We start from the raw sequence: 12,379 nt of genomic DNA on the forward strand, positions 1-12,379 counted from the left end.
TAAATGTGATGAAAAATAAAAAAAAAATGTAGAAAAAGAAAAATGGGAGGGGGGAAAAGTGAAGAGGTGGAGAATTCTGAGAAACAGAGGCGTCCAGCTTGGCTTCAGATACAAAGGGAGCTTTTTAAGCTCCTAACACGTGGTTTTCTAGCAAATAGTGTGAGCATGGCCATGAGTTTTTCCAAACAAGGCATTCAGTCAGGCAAATTATGAAATCAAATAAATACAAATTGCCTCAAATGCAGTAGGCTTATGTAAGTTAATTATAATTAATTTTTAAGTCAGACTAAGTAGAATTATTACTCCAAAAGAAGATGTCTGTCATAGACTCTACTAAATGGACACAGAGCTGTGTTAAGGGTGTTGTTTTCAGCTGGAAAAAGTAGTTTCAAGAAAAAAAGGAGGAGAAACGTCTTTTAAAAACAGTTTTATGTCTGGTTTCCAGTCCCACTGTAAATAGGCTGAAGAGTGGAAGTGAAATGAGTTGTTTTAGATGGTTTTACAAGCACAGACATCAAGCACCAGACCTCCCTGTGTCCCACCCACTGTGAATCCACTCTGACCTGCACCAAGAACACTCTGTAGGATTGGTCACACAGGAAAGCAGATGGGAGGAGAAAGGAGGGTAAAATAAATTACTTTTATTTGTATTTAATAAAATTTGGCCTGCAGGCTCGATGTGACTCAGTGCTGAACATCTGGGACTGATCATAGGATCACAAACCGAGAAGTAGTCATCTGGCTCCTAGAAATAAACACATTCAGTCCCTCTGCCCCAATGTTGCTTCCTTAATGATAGAATGCAACAGCCATTTTAAGTCCTTTTAATCTTTTCAGTCACAGTATTTTTCACTTTTTAGTAATTTTTGGTATTATTTTTTCACTTCAGATGATCGAAAATTGCATCTGACCTTGGACTGGCAGCATTTGGGATTGCCCACAGAACTGATTCACTACATTCCTCCAAATTTTTCTGGTGCAATGGTAGCCTTACAAGTGCATTTCTTGCTGATTCCATCCCTCATGAGCATCATGGGAGCAGCACAGTACATGATGCAGGATGCAGCCCTGCTGAGCTACATTGACCAGCGTTTTCTGTCTCTGGAGGTATGTGCCTGATGAATCCTTCTGCAGCAAAAGAGGTTTGAAAATGTGTGGATGCTCTGAGGCCAGGACAGTCTGTATGATATATCACATCAGGAGGGTAAATTTCCAGCTTTTTCCAATGAATGAGTAGGATCGTTGCTAAAACTTTAACTGTAATGATCCAAATTTACCACATCATTTTTTGCAGGATAAAATTTCATAATGTTATGTTTTTATTCTGTTATAATCTGTATTTTTTTTATGACATCTGTGAATTTAGCTAAAAATGCAAATGTTTATATAGAACTGTCACAGACCATCCTAAGGAGCTGTAGAAACATATTGCCACCAGCAGAAGTGCTGTCAAGTATTTAATAGCAAGGAGATAGAAATTTATCAGGTGTTTTTCCTTTGTGCAGATATCCCTACCTGGAAGGGTAGTTTAAGACACATTCATGCAAACCAGCAGTGTACCTGCACTTTAAATAGACCCTTAATATCTGAGAGACTCAAGTGCAGTCCTTTCAATTCCTTGAATTCATTTCAATCACTTATATAAATGCACCAGTTCTTGTTTTGTTTTCCTACAGTAAAAAGCTACCAGTACTGCAAAATGCCTCTTCAGTATTGGTGTGTTATGGTGATATATTGTTTATTTTTAGTTATTGACATGTCCCTGGCTCCTGGCTTGCATTTTCAGACTTACAGAGAAGCTCTAACTTGCTTGATTTGAAGTCCCTTTTTGTACAGAGCCCTCATTAGTCTTATCTTCTCAACACAGAAGGATTAACCTGATATTCTCTTTCCACTGTGTAGATGGAGATTTACATTTTCTTTGCCACTCTAGGAGTAACTTCCCCTGGCAATTTCTGTTCCTTTGGCACCCATTAAAAATGAGATAACCTGTGGCATTTGGTGCAAGGGGCACAAAAGGAACAGGACCGAGAGTGAGGCAGATACTGATGACAGCATTTGAAAGCATTTAAAATAAAGGTTTTGTAGAAAGCAATTAAGTAACTTCCTGGGAACTTATGGTCTTGTATAAATGGGAGAGAGAGGAGGTAGCACAGAAAGCATAGCTCACAAAGCAAACCAACCAAAGATCTGCTCAAATTCCTCATCTTCCCAAAGTGGCAGCTGGGCTGCTATTTTCAGGACACCTATGAAGCAGCTGCATTGGAACAGAAACTTATTACTTACCTTGGAAAACACTGATAATTTGAATTTAGTTGTAAAGAAATAGGTTTTTTTGCTTTCTATGTTTGGATTTGGTTTTTTTTTGGTTTTTTGTTGTTGTGTTAGGTTGTTTTTGTTTGTTTGTTTGTTTGTTTTAATACACCCGATAATTTGAAGAAAAAAAGACCAAAAAAAAAAAAAAGAAACAACACAAAACTTCTTCAACTGTAGCTTTTCAGTATTTTTTATTTTCACCTATAAATGGGTGAAAAGTAGCCACACTAGATTTTGGCTTGGTCAGAAGAGGTGTATCCATGTGAAATGTTCATAGCTATAGAGTTCCTGCAGAAAACTCTTTGAGATTGCTTCACCAGCGGTCGTACAGGAGGAGTTCCAGAAAGTTTAGGGAAAGCAAGAGATCATGAGCCCTTTGTTATCTCTGGCTGCTTCCATCGGAGCACTTTTCTTTCTTTAGGCAGCAAAACAAAGTATCTGGCTGTCAGTAACCACGTCTGTGGCCACAGCTCTCTTCACAGGGAGCAGCAGGCACAGCCTCTCCAAGGACTTTTCCTGAAGAAGGCAGTGAGAAGCTCAGAGAGAAGAAGAGAAAACAATTCTCATCTCTATCCACTGTTCCTGTTGTTTGGCACATGTGGAATGTGTTATGGAGATTGTTTACCCAAAGTGATTTGTTAATTGGACACTGGTGATGGTTGTTTGGATTCCTTGGCCAATTGGGCCAAAGCCCTGGCTGTCTCTGCAGACAGTCACAGGGTTTTCTTTAGTATAGTGTAGTATTCTTTAGCATAGTATCTCTTTAGCATAATATTAGTGTAATATAGTATAGCTTAATAAAGCAATTGTTCAGCCTTCTGAATCATGGAGTCAGAGCACTTTATTCACTGTGTTGGGGTCGTCCTGAAACTATACATGTCAAATCAAAAAAATGTGGATTTTTGTCCAGACTTTTGAAGACTGTGCCAGTCTGAGATGTTCTCCTCACGCAGACACCCAGCAAGAGACCCCTGGGCTGGAATAGGTGGGAGCAGGCCACTGGGAAGGAGGGAACAGCAGGGCTGTGAAAGTAATCATGAGTGAGGTCGTGATGTACACAGAATATCCACGTCTGTCCATGTGTTCTCTTCCCGTGTTCTGACTCAAGAAGAGGCTGGAGAAGTGCAGCCAAGATGTGCTGGAATACGTGGATGAGTTCCGGGAGTTCTCCAAGGCGGTGCTGTCCCGCCTAGCAGGGCTGAGCTCCGACAAAGCTGAGCTTAAGGGGGAAGTGGAGAATTTGCTAACGAGGGTCGAGCACGCCCAGAGGGACATCGACTATTTTGGATCTGTCATGGACTCCAATGCCTGCGTGGAAGTGCACGAGGACCTGCTGAAACAGCAGCTGCTGGAAGAGGCAGAAGAAAAAAAGAGACTTAAACTCATGTTTAATGCAAGTAAGAACAGTTTATTTTTCACAACTTCCGTGAGGACAGTCCCACGTGTGCATGCTGATACAGGGATAACAGATTTTCACTAGCTGTGTGAATACCACAGATTATTGCAAAGGGGCTTGGGCTGTGTAAATACCAGACTTATAAAACCCATGTATATGCAAAAAGGGTATGGGAGAGGGAGGGAGGAAAATACAGTTCAAACATTTACTTTGCAGAAATTCTACTGCATATCAAATTAATTCTTTGGAAGTTACTTTTTATTATAAAATAAGGTAAAATCCTCTGAAGGTGTGTTCTTGCAAAATCCCAGAAGAACACATTTCAGAACACATGAGTACTGCAGCTGTACTAAAGAATTAATGGTGGTCTTTGCTTTTTGGACTAGGCAGGGTCAAAACCTCAACTCAAAAGTAAATTCATGAGTTAATAAACTACTTCATTTACTTCTACAGTTTTTACCTGCTTTACCGTCCTGCTTTGTCATCCTTCCTCTCCTTGTCCCCTCCTTTAATAAGAGTGCACACTGGTTTGGCTGTCAGCAAAGCTTAGTTCTGATTTGAAAATTAGGTGTTATGGTACCCAGTATGAAGAATATATGCACAATCTATGATTTTTTTTTAAACAAATGACATTTTTTAATTATCTTTACCTTAAAAAGTTGTGGTGTGGATGTAAATTATGTATTATAGACATATTTAAAGTCTGTTTTCTTTCATAGTAGTAAGAAATTAAGAGTAAATAATAAATGCAAATTGAAATTTTTTAAAAGTGAGTGAATGGATCTTAGCATATACAATTCCACTGACTTCAGCAGAATTAGGCTGATTTAATTTTACACGTAAATTTACAATTTCTTCCTTAGACTTTTCAAGCAAATCAGTATTAAGGCAGATGCTTACAGAAGCAATCACCTATTCTGCTTCTGAGCTCTCCTCATACTCCACAATTCAGTGCTCTGAATATCAATAGTTCTGTTTTCCATTTAGAGAACTTTTGAACATTGGGCATTTTTTTCAGAGAGAAAAAAAAAAATCAGGGATTTTTAAATTGACTGTGGTTGAGGCACTTTGAAAATTGTATCTTTCTGAAAGTTTCAGAGGGGAAAAAATTACTTCCCATTTTCCTTTGGTGAAAATTATTACTTTTAACTTTATTGTAGCAGCTCATGGTAACTTTATTTTCAATTTGTTCCCTACTGTCAGTACTAGTCAGATGATTTTCCCATTGAATTTGATGTCAAAAGTATTCCCTGTGCAGATTTTACAGCACTTAGAAAAAGTAGGAAGATCCTCAACTCTAGAAAATAGCAGCTCTGCTTCTATGCTGTCATGTCTTAACCAGACTCTAAGTATTTTTGCTGAGTCTCTTCAAAAATCTATTTTTGCTGAGTCACCTCAAAAACCCTAGAAGAGAGGGTTTTTAAGTCCAGCTTTGTTACTGGGTTTGGGCCAAATTCGCACAGAAAACGACAATCAAACAAAAATCTGGTAATTTCCCCTGCAGAGGAAGATGCTGCTATGGCTGCCTAGAGTTTTTGATTCAGCAGCTTTAATTTATTTTTTAATCTATCTAATCAATAAATGTTAGATTTGAGAGAGCTGTTGTGGCTTGCTCAGGGAAGGCACTTCCAGAGTGAGGACTCCCAGGAAAAAAAAATCCACTCTGTAGCAGCAATATCCAAAAGCTCTGATTAGAGGGTATCAGTGCACACAAATTACATAAAGATTGCTTTCTACATGCAACTGGAGTCTTGCCACTGACTTCAATAGGTTCGTATCAGGCCAAACAGGGGGGCTGGTTTTGCTTTCTCCATTTCATCTGCTGCCAGGACTTCCTGCCTTAGAGCTTTGTTTGTCCTGTTTACTGAAATGGCTGCGCTCCTCTGAAAGCAATTCTTTCAACTTCAAATGCTGCACCCTGTAATTTATGAGTGCCTTTGGTAAACAAGCTTGTTAATACGCTTTGCAATCGTTTTTTTCCTGGAAAGGATGCTGATAAAGATCTCAGAGTCTGAATGCCTGTGTCCTCCCAGACTTGGTGCTTCCTGGTCTGAAACATCCCTGCAGAGTGTGCACAAAATGTGAAGAAGCCAGAGCTGTGACTCGAGGCCAGTTTTAACCCTAGAGTGAGGTGAAGAGCTGGGTGGTTCCACCAGCCACGCTCCTGGCACAGGAATTGGCAGCACAGACACCACACCAGCTCCTTCCAAGGCCACCTCAGTGCATGCACCCACCTGGCTGTGTGATCTGTTTTCTGTTCTTGTTCCTTTGTGTGCAGGTGTTGGGAAGGTGAATGGGAAGATAGCCCAGGTTTTTGGCTTTCAGTTATGCTGATGTCTTTTTGTTTCTATTTATACTATAAATGCATTTTAAAAAAGGCTATCTGAGAATAAGACCAGTCCTGAAACAAAAATAATATACATGTGGATAATGGATTTTCATTTGTATGCCTCCAGCAAGAAATAAATCTGATTACTGTGTTCATCTAAACCAGAAGTCAGTTCTCTGAAGTAAGAATTACAGCCCTGTAAAAGGACAGACAAGAATAATCACAAAGTGACTAATGGTGCATTGGTCTCCTCTCAGACACACAAATACCCAAATGTTTTGGATAACACTGGTGTAATAGAACAAAACCCAACACTCTACAGGTAGATGAAGATACTACAATTTTCTTAGCAGGAATATATAATAATAATAATATAATAATATAATTATATTATTCAAATGTATTATATATTATTATATATTATATATTAATGTATAATCATTATAGAATATATTATTATACACTATACATTATATATTACATATTTTAATATGTTGTCTATGATACATTATATATTATTATATTGGTATTTTATATTCAAATACATTATAGTATTATTAAAATATAATATCACACAAAACTATTTTCAGCACTACTTACCATAGCCACACTGCTGACACCTTTACTGACATATTCACTCAGGCCTCAGAGATGAATTAAAAGGAAACTCAGTAATTCAAAGAAAGGAAACTAGAAAACTTACAGATATTCTAATTTTCTTTGGATATTTCCTTGCAGGTTGTGACCACATGCTTGCAGGTATTAGGTCCCTGAAGGTAGTTAAGAAGACTGGAGGGAAGCACGGCTCTTGGATGAAAGATCCTGGCAAAAAGCACGGGAAGATTTATTTGCTAAGTGGCTCTGTAAATAATGTGATTTTGGAATTTGCCAATATCATGTCTTTCATGGAAAACAACCAGACTCTGAAGGCTCGCAGAGTCCCCTTGCCACTGCCCTGGGAAGGAACTGGCCACGTCATCTATCAGGGCTTCCTCTTCTACCACAGACACGGCTCCTTGAACGAGATCGTGAAATTCGACATCCAGAGAAGAAATGTGGCTGACCAGATGCTGCTGCCAGGGGCTGGGAGGATTCCTGCCTACCAGCTCTCTCCACAGACAAAAATAGACCTGGCTCTTGACGAGCAGGGGCTGTGGGCCCTCCACGCAGAACCAGAGACCGGGGGGAACATCGTCCTCACCAAAATCAACCCCGCGGCCATGGCCGTGGAGCACAGCTGGGACACGCCCTGCAGCAGCCGGGATGCTGAGGCAGCTTTCATGGCCTGCAACACCCTCCACGTGGTCTACAACTCTCCTTCTGGGGGCTCCTCCCGCATCCAGTGTGTCTATGATGTTTTGGGTGCTCTGAATGCTCACACAAACCCAGGGCTGCACTTCCCAAAACGCCAGGGTGGCCACTCCACCATACACTACAATCCTAAAGAAAAGCAGCTCTTCGCTTGGGGTGATGGGTCCCAGATCATTTACAAACTTCACACAGAGCAGAAAGTTTAAAACCTTTAGCAGCTTTTCAAGCAGACCTAAAAGCCACCAGTCCCAGGTCAACACAGCCTTTTAATGTGTATTACAATTACATTATTCCCAGCTGTTACAACATTCATCCATTTTACATAACTTAAGACTTATGTACCCCGGTAATCTTAATGCCCAACAAAGAAGAGTTGAAGACTGAATTAATATAAATTACACGATGACTAAACACCACACATGCACAACCCGTCTCCCCCCGCCTCCAAATTAAAGTCTAAGGTTAATTTTTTTTTTAAAAATAGCCCATTTCTGACACATTCTCTTTCTATTGAAACTATGTTTTCTGTTTCAATGCCATGGAAATCAAATCAGAAATCCTTCCTGTCCAAAACACAGTTTGACAACCTCTACTACTCTGAAGATCACTACAGAAAGCCTTCTAGTAAGCTATATAAAATCACATGCTTCCAGAGAAATTAGATATCAGTTTTTACAGGAGAGGTTTATTTTACCACTCCTATTCATTGAACTTCTAGAGTATTGCCATGAAAATTCCACATTTCTTATCCATACAGCTGAACAGATCACTGTGGATCCTGCCAGTACCTTAGCTGCAGCCAAATATTCACTTTTTTTCAGCTTCAAGTCACCACTTCTCACTACTTTTAGAGCAGATCACTGTTTGTGTGTCAGAAGGAATGTTCCTAGGTGAACTCTTCTGTATCACACACTACTGTTAAAGGTTTTACATGTCACTCTGGTGTTTTTCTCATTAGGTGTCTTTCAGCATGCACTTGTGAGGCATTTTCCCCAATGTTTCAAGTCACTTCCATTGATTATAGCAGAATCTTTCTCATCCTATCCTCCACCTCCAGGAAAAGGTGGCTCAGATGAGCACAGCAGTGCAGGTGAGGGCATGGCACTGCTCAGTCTGGGGTTTGTCCAGGTATTTTTGTTTCAAAAATAATGTTAAAAATGTTAAATAATGTTTTAAAAAGAAAGGCTTTTAATGTGAAATACAGGTATAGACTGTATTTTTTAATTTATTTTAATGACAGCTGCATGTCTAATAGCAAACAAACAAACACACCAAAAAAATCCCCTCTGAAAAACCACAAATAATGGTACTTGAAAAGCAATCCACAGCTGTTGCAACAGAAAACCCATTTTGTTCATTACTCTGAGAGAGCTTTTGTTCTGTTTAAAAATAGCTTCCAGAGAACAGCCAGACATCAGGGAATGATTTGAAAAGGGGTTCCAGAGTGCAATTAGGAGTATATAGACTGCTGGGCTGCACCAGTGACACTGCCTTCAGCAGAAGGAGCTTTGTCATTCTGAGCAGGGCTGGTGACTGGAGCACTGCTCCTGTGTCACAGCACAGCCACAGACACCCTCAGGCTGCAAGGGAGGTGGGCTGGCACTGCTTTCCTGGCTTAAAGTCAATATTTGGCCTTTTATCCCTCCTCTGTAAAATCACAAACATGGAAATGCAAAGTGGTATCAGCCACCTCTGTGAGAACTTTTACTGGAAAGGATGTGTAACTTTCTTTATTTAAGAAATAAAGTCTTTGAGTGTAAATAGGGATTGAATCTGCTTTTTAGAAATGGGTTTCTTTGGATGTGCTTTGGGCCACACTATTACTCAGCAGAGGAAGCCCATGTCATTATTCTATAGAAAGATTTCAATGTGCAATCCTCAAAAGTTCAGGCAGGGTTTTCTTTGAGCCTTGCTGACCTGGAAATCCAAATTTCATGATGAATTAAAGCCCAAGAGGGGGTGGAGCACCCAGACATCCCATCAACAACAAAGTGAGGCAGAGCCAGCCTGCACAAGAGTTCCCAGCACTCTGTAAAAGAACTGCACATTGTCAAACCCTGCCTGGGCCCTGCTTCCCCATGGCTCTGTGCCAGGAGCATGAGGACACCCCATGTCCTCTGCATGGAGCCCCAAGGACAGGGCAGGACAGCAGCTGGCATCCTGGGGGCCACTGTGCCAGCACCACAGGAGGAGTCTGTGGGAGGCACTGAGGAAAGTCCCTGGAGGTGGAGAAGGGGGAGCACTTTTCAGTCTGACGTTCACTCTTGCTCTGTTTTATAGTTTTAAGATTAACTCTGGAGCTGCTTTTGTTTTTCTCACTCCCCATGGATATTTTGGTGTCCCATTCCTGTGCTCATCCAGGAGTTTCACTGCCTACATTTCACCTTGGCTGTGACAAAGACAAAAATGAACTTATATCACTGCAGCATTGCTCACACTCTTCCTGGAGCACAACACAGACCAGGCCACTGGTCCTGCAGCAGGGAATAAGCTGGGAAACAGGCTGTGGGTTGGGGTAGCACAGGAATTTTGTGGGCTGCAGTGGCAGCAGCATCTCTGGGCTTACAGCACCAGTGACAGGTGAGGGAGTCACGTCTGCTCTGCTGATCAGTGAACATTCTTGTAAGAAAAAGGTGGCAGGCATTCTCCTCCAGCTTCCTAGTAATCTCTGAAATATATATGATTTCATTAATTTTCATAACTGATAGCACACAAGCAGATATTTTTCAGAAAGTCAGAAGAGACATTTGGTTAACTCCCGCATGACAAAGGGCAAAAAAACACCAAAGACTGTCTGTTCAGAAAGAGAAAGGAAAGAATGACAAATATCTCTACTGAATAATCTGCTCCAAGACAGCAGCCTCCAAAAGACAAGGACAAAGGACTGTCAGGAGGCAGGAGACAGCCATGACAAGGCTGCATGAAAGAGGGCATTGACTTCCAGTTCAGGTAGATTATATGATTGTTACCATGGAAATGGAATTGGTACAAGGGGATGAACACAGAGGAGTCTTCATCAGCAACAAAAACCACAAATGAGTTTATGACCTCCACCTTCACCATCTAGATAACATCCATTACTGTCCTTGTTATTCAAGTCCTTTTATGCTGCACTTTCTCCATGTGCTCATTTTGCCTGAACCACTGTGCTCATTCCGTGTGAACCACTGGCTTCTTGCTTTTTCATGTCCAGACCCTCCTCTAGAGGGGAATTCGATGCCCTCTGCTCTGACAGCAGGATCATCATCATCCAACAAAAGCAGCACTCCTCAGTGCTTTGGCTGTGCTGAAGGTCCCTCACCCCTTCAGTGACACTGCTGTCACCTCATCCTTTTCCTGCAGCAGGTCGTGACTGCCCTTCCCATGGTGAGAGCAGGATTCATTGCACACATGCTCCTCATTTCCCTGCCCTCCATTCCCTCTGCCATCTCTTCCCCAGAAAGGTGGCTCAGGTCAGAATAATCTGCAATGATTATGTCCTGTTTGCACTTGGAGTAGTCAGAATTATCATAGACAGAAAGGTTTTCAGCTTGCTCAGTTTATTGACACCCCTGTGATGATTTAAGCTTTCTGACAACCGTGTACTTTCTTATTTTAATTTTGTGGATACCAAGGATCTGTGACTGCTAAAGGCAACTTACCAGCAGAGCAGAGTGTGCTGCTAGGAGCATGCCAGTTTAACTGGGTTTAATTTTACAGTGCCCATCAGAGATAAGCTTGTTTGTCAGAAAATAATCCTCCTGTCTCTTTTTCTTCTTCATTCCCACCTGCCTGGATCTGGAGGATGAGAGCCTCTTTTAGCATTCACTCAAGTAGGCACCATTTCAGAAAAACACACACTACATGTTTGTTACAGGTGGGTTTATCACTACAAAATGCAACTGCTGCCACCCTGCTCTGTCACAGTGCATGTTTTTCCCCCTGTGCTGTTTCCCACTCAGTTGCATGGAAGCTCAGCAAAGAAACAGAGCTTTATCATTCTGAGCAGGGTTCTGAGCAGAATCAAAACCATTAAAATGCAGCTCTCTTATTACTGAAGAAATAGCTCCTCCTGAAGGTAGAAATCAGGACCTGTGGCTTTTTGAGTTGTTTGAACTTTCCATGGGTTTGGATTGCATATAAGAAAATAACATTTTATTACACTTCCACCAGATTGAGCCCTGAGCCAGAAAAACAAATGTACAGAATCCCAGAATGAATAAAGTTGGAAAAGATCTCTGAGATCATAGAGTCCAAACTTTGACCAGATACCACAATACCTCCAGGGATGGTCACTCCACCACCTCCCTGAGCAGCTCTTTCTTTCCAACCACCTTTCTGCTGGTGATATCTGGATATTGCTCAGTCTTCTTTCCTGATGTTCATACTGGCAGCATAAACCATGGGTGTCATTTGTCTCAGAATTTATTATTGTAAAATGTATCAAAAGCCCTTGTTGTTTTAAATCCCTTTTAAAATATTTTACATTTTAAAATATTAATATTAAAATATTAATATTATATTAAAATATTAATAGTTTGAACAAGTAAAATTTTTATGTGGAAAAGGTTAATAAAAGAACCTTCCCAACTGCTCCCTGTGCAAGTGTCATATTTATTGCAGATAACCACTGCTTTTCCTTCTTATTTGAGGCTGACTTCTCCATGCGTCTGACCCCATCTAATGAATCAGTCCCTACTCCATGACTACATGGCTTTTCTTTTGGCTTTTTGAATTGTTTCTTAAGAGTAGGACAACAAGGGGGGAAAAAATCAGTGAAGAATGTTTTGTTTTATGAACCTTTAGAAGTACATCAAAAAGTAAATACTTCTCAGGTGGCTAATTTTTGAGAGCTCCTAGCAGACTCTGATCTGGTTTTCTATTTCCCAGTACTATCTTCACCCAGCTAATCTGAAAACTGATGCTGAAAGATATGGAATTTTTGGGAACAGCTGTAGAGAATGTGCTGGGACTATATCTGTGTGTAAAGAAAAATCCACCTATGTCAAACAACCCCCACAGTCTGGGTGGGCAATTCAGGCCTTGGG

The 12,379-nt window shown here is 40.8% G+C and overlaps 1 protein-coding gene across 2 annotated transcripts; it reads left to right on the plus strand.

Annotated features, from left to right (window-relative positions):
• Nucleotides 1-701: 701 nt before the first annotated feature.
• Nucleotides 702-11,795, plus strand: OLFML1 (olfactomedin like 1). Of its 2 annotated transcripts, none has more exons than XM_064426099.1 (3): nt 702-1,107; nt 3,425-3,713; nt 6,780-11,795. In XM_064426099.1, the coding sequence occupies exons 1-3, from the start codon at nt 982-984 to the stop codon at nt 7,556-7,558; spliced, it is 1,194 nt and encodes a 397-aa protein (XP_064282169.1). In that variant the 5' UTR covers nt 702-981; the 3' UTR covers nt 7,559-11,795. The 2 variants fall into 2 exon arrangements, with proteins under 2 accessions (XP_064282169.1, XP_064282170.1); XM_064426100.1 differs by having other exon boundaries at nt 3,428-3,713.
• Nucleotides 11,796-12,379: the final 584 nt, after the last annotated feature.

Source organism: Passer domesticus, chromosome 6 (assembly GCF_036417665.1).
Source record: "Passer domesticus isolate bPasDom1 chromosome 6, bPasDom1.hap1, whole genome shotgun sequence".
In the NCBI taxonomy this organism is placed as follows: Eukaryota; Metazoa; Chordata; class Aves; order Passeriformes; family Passeridae; genus Passer; species Passer domesticus.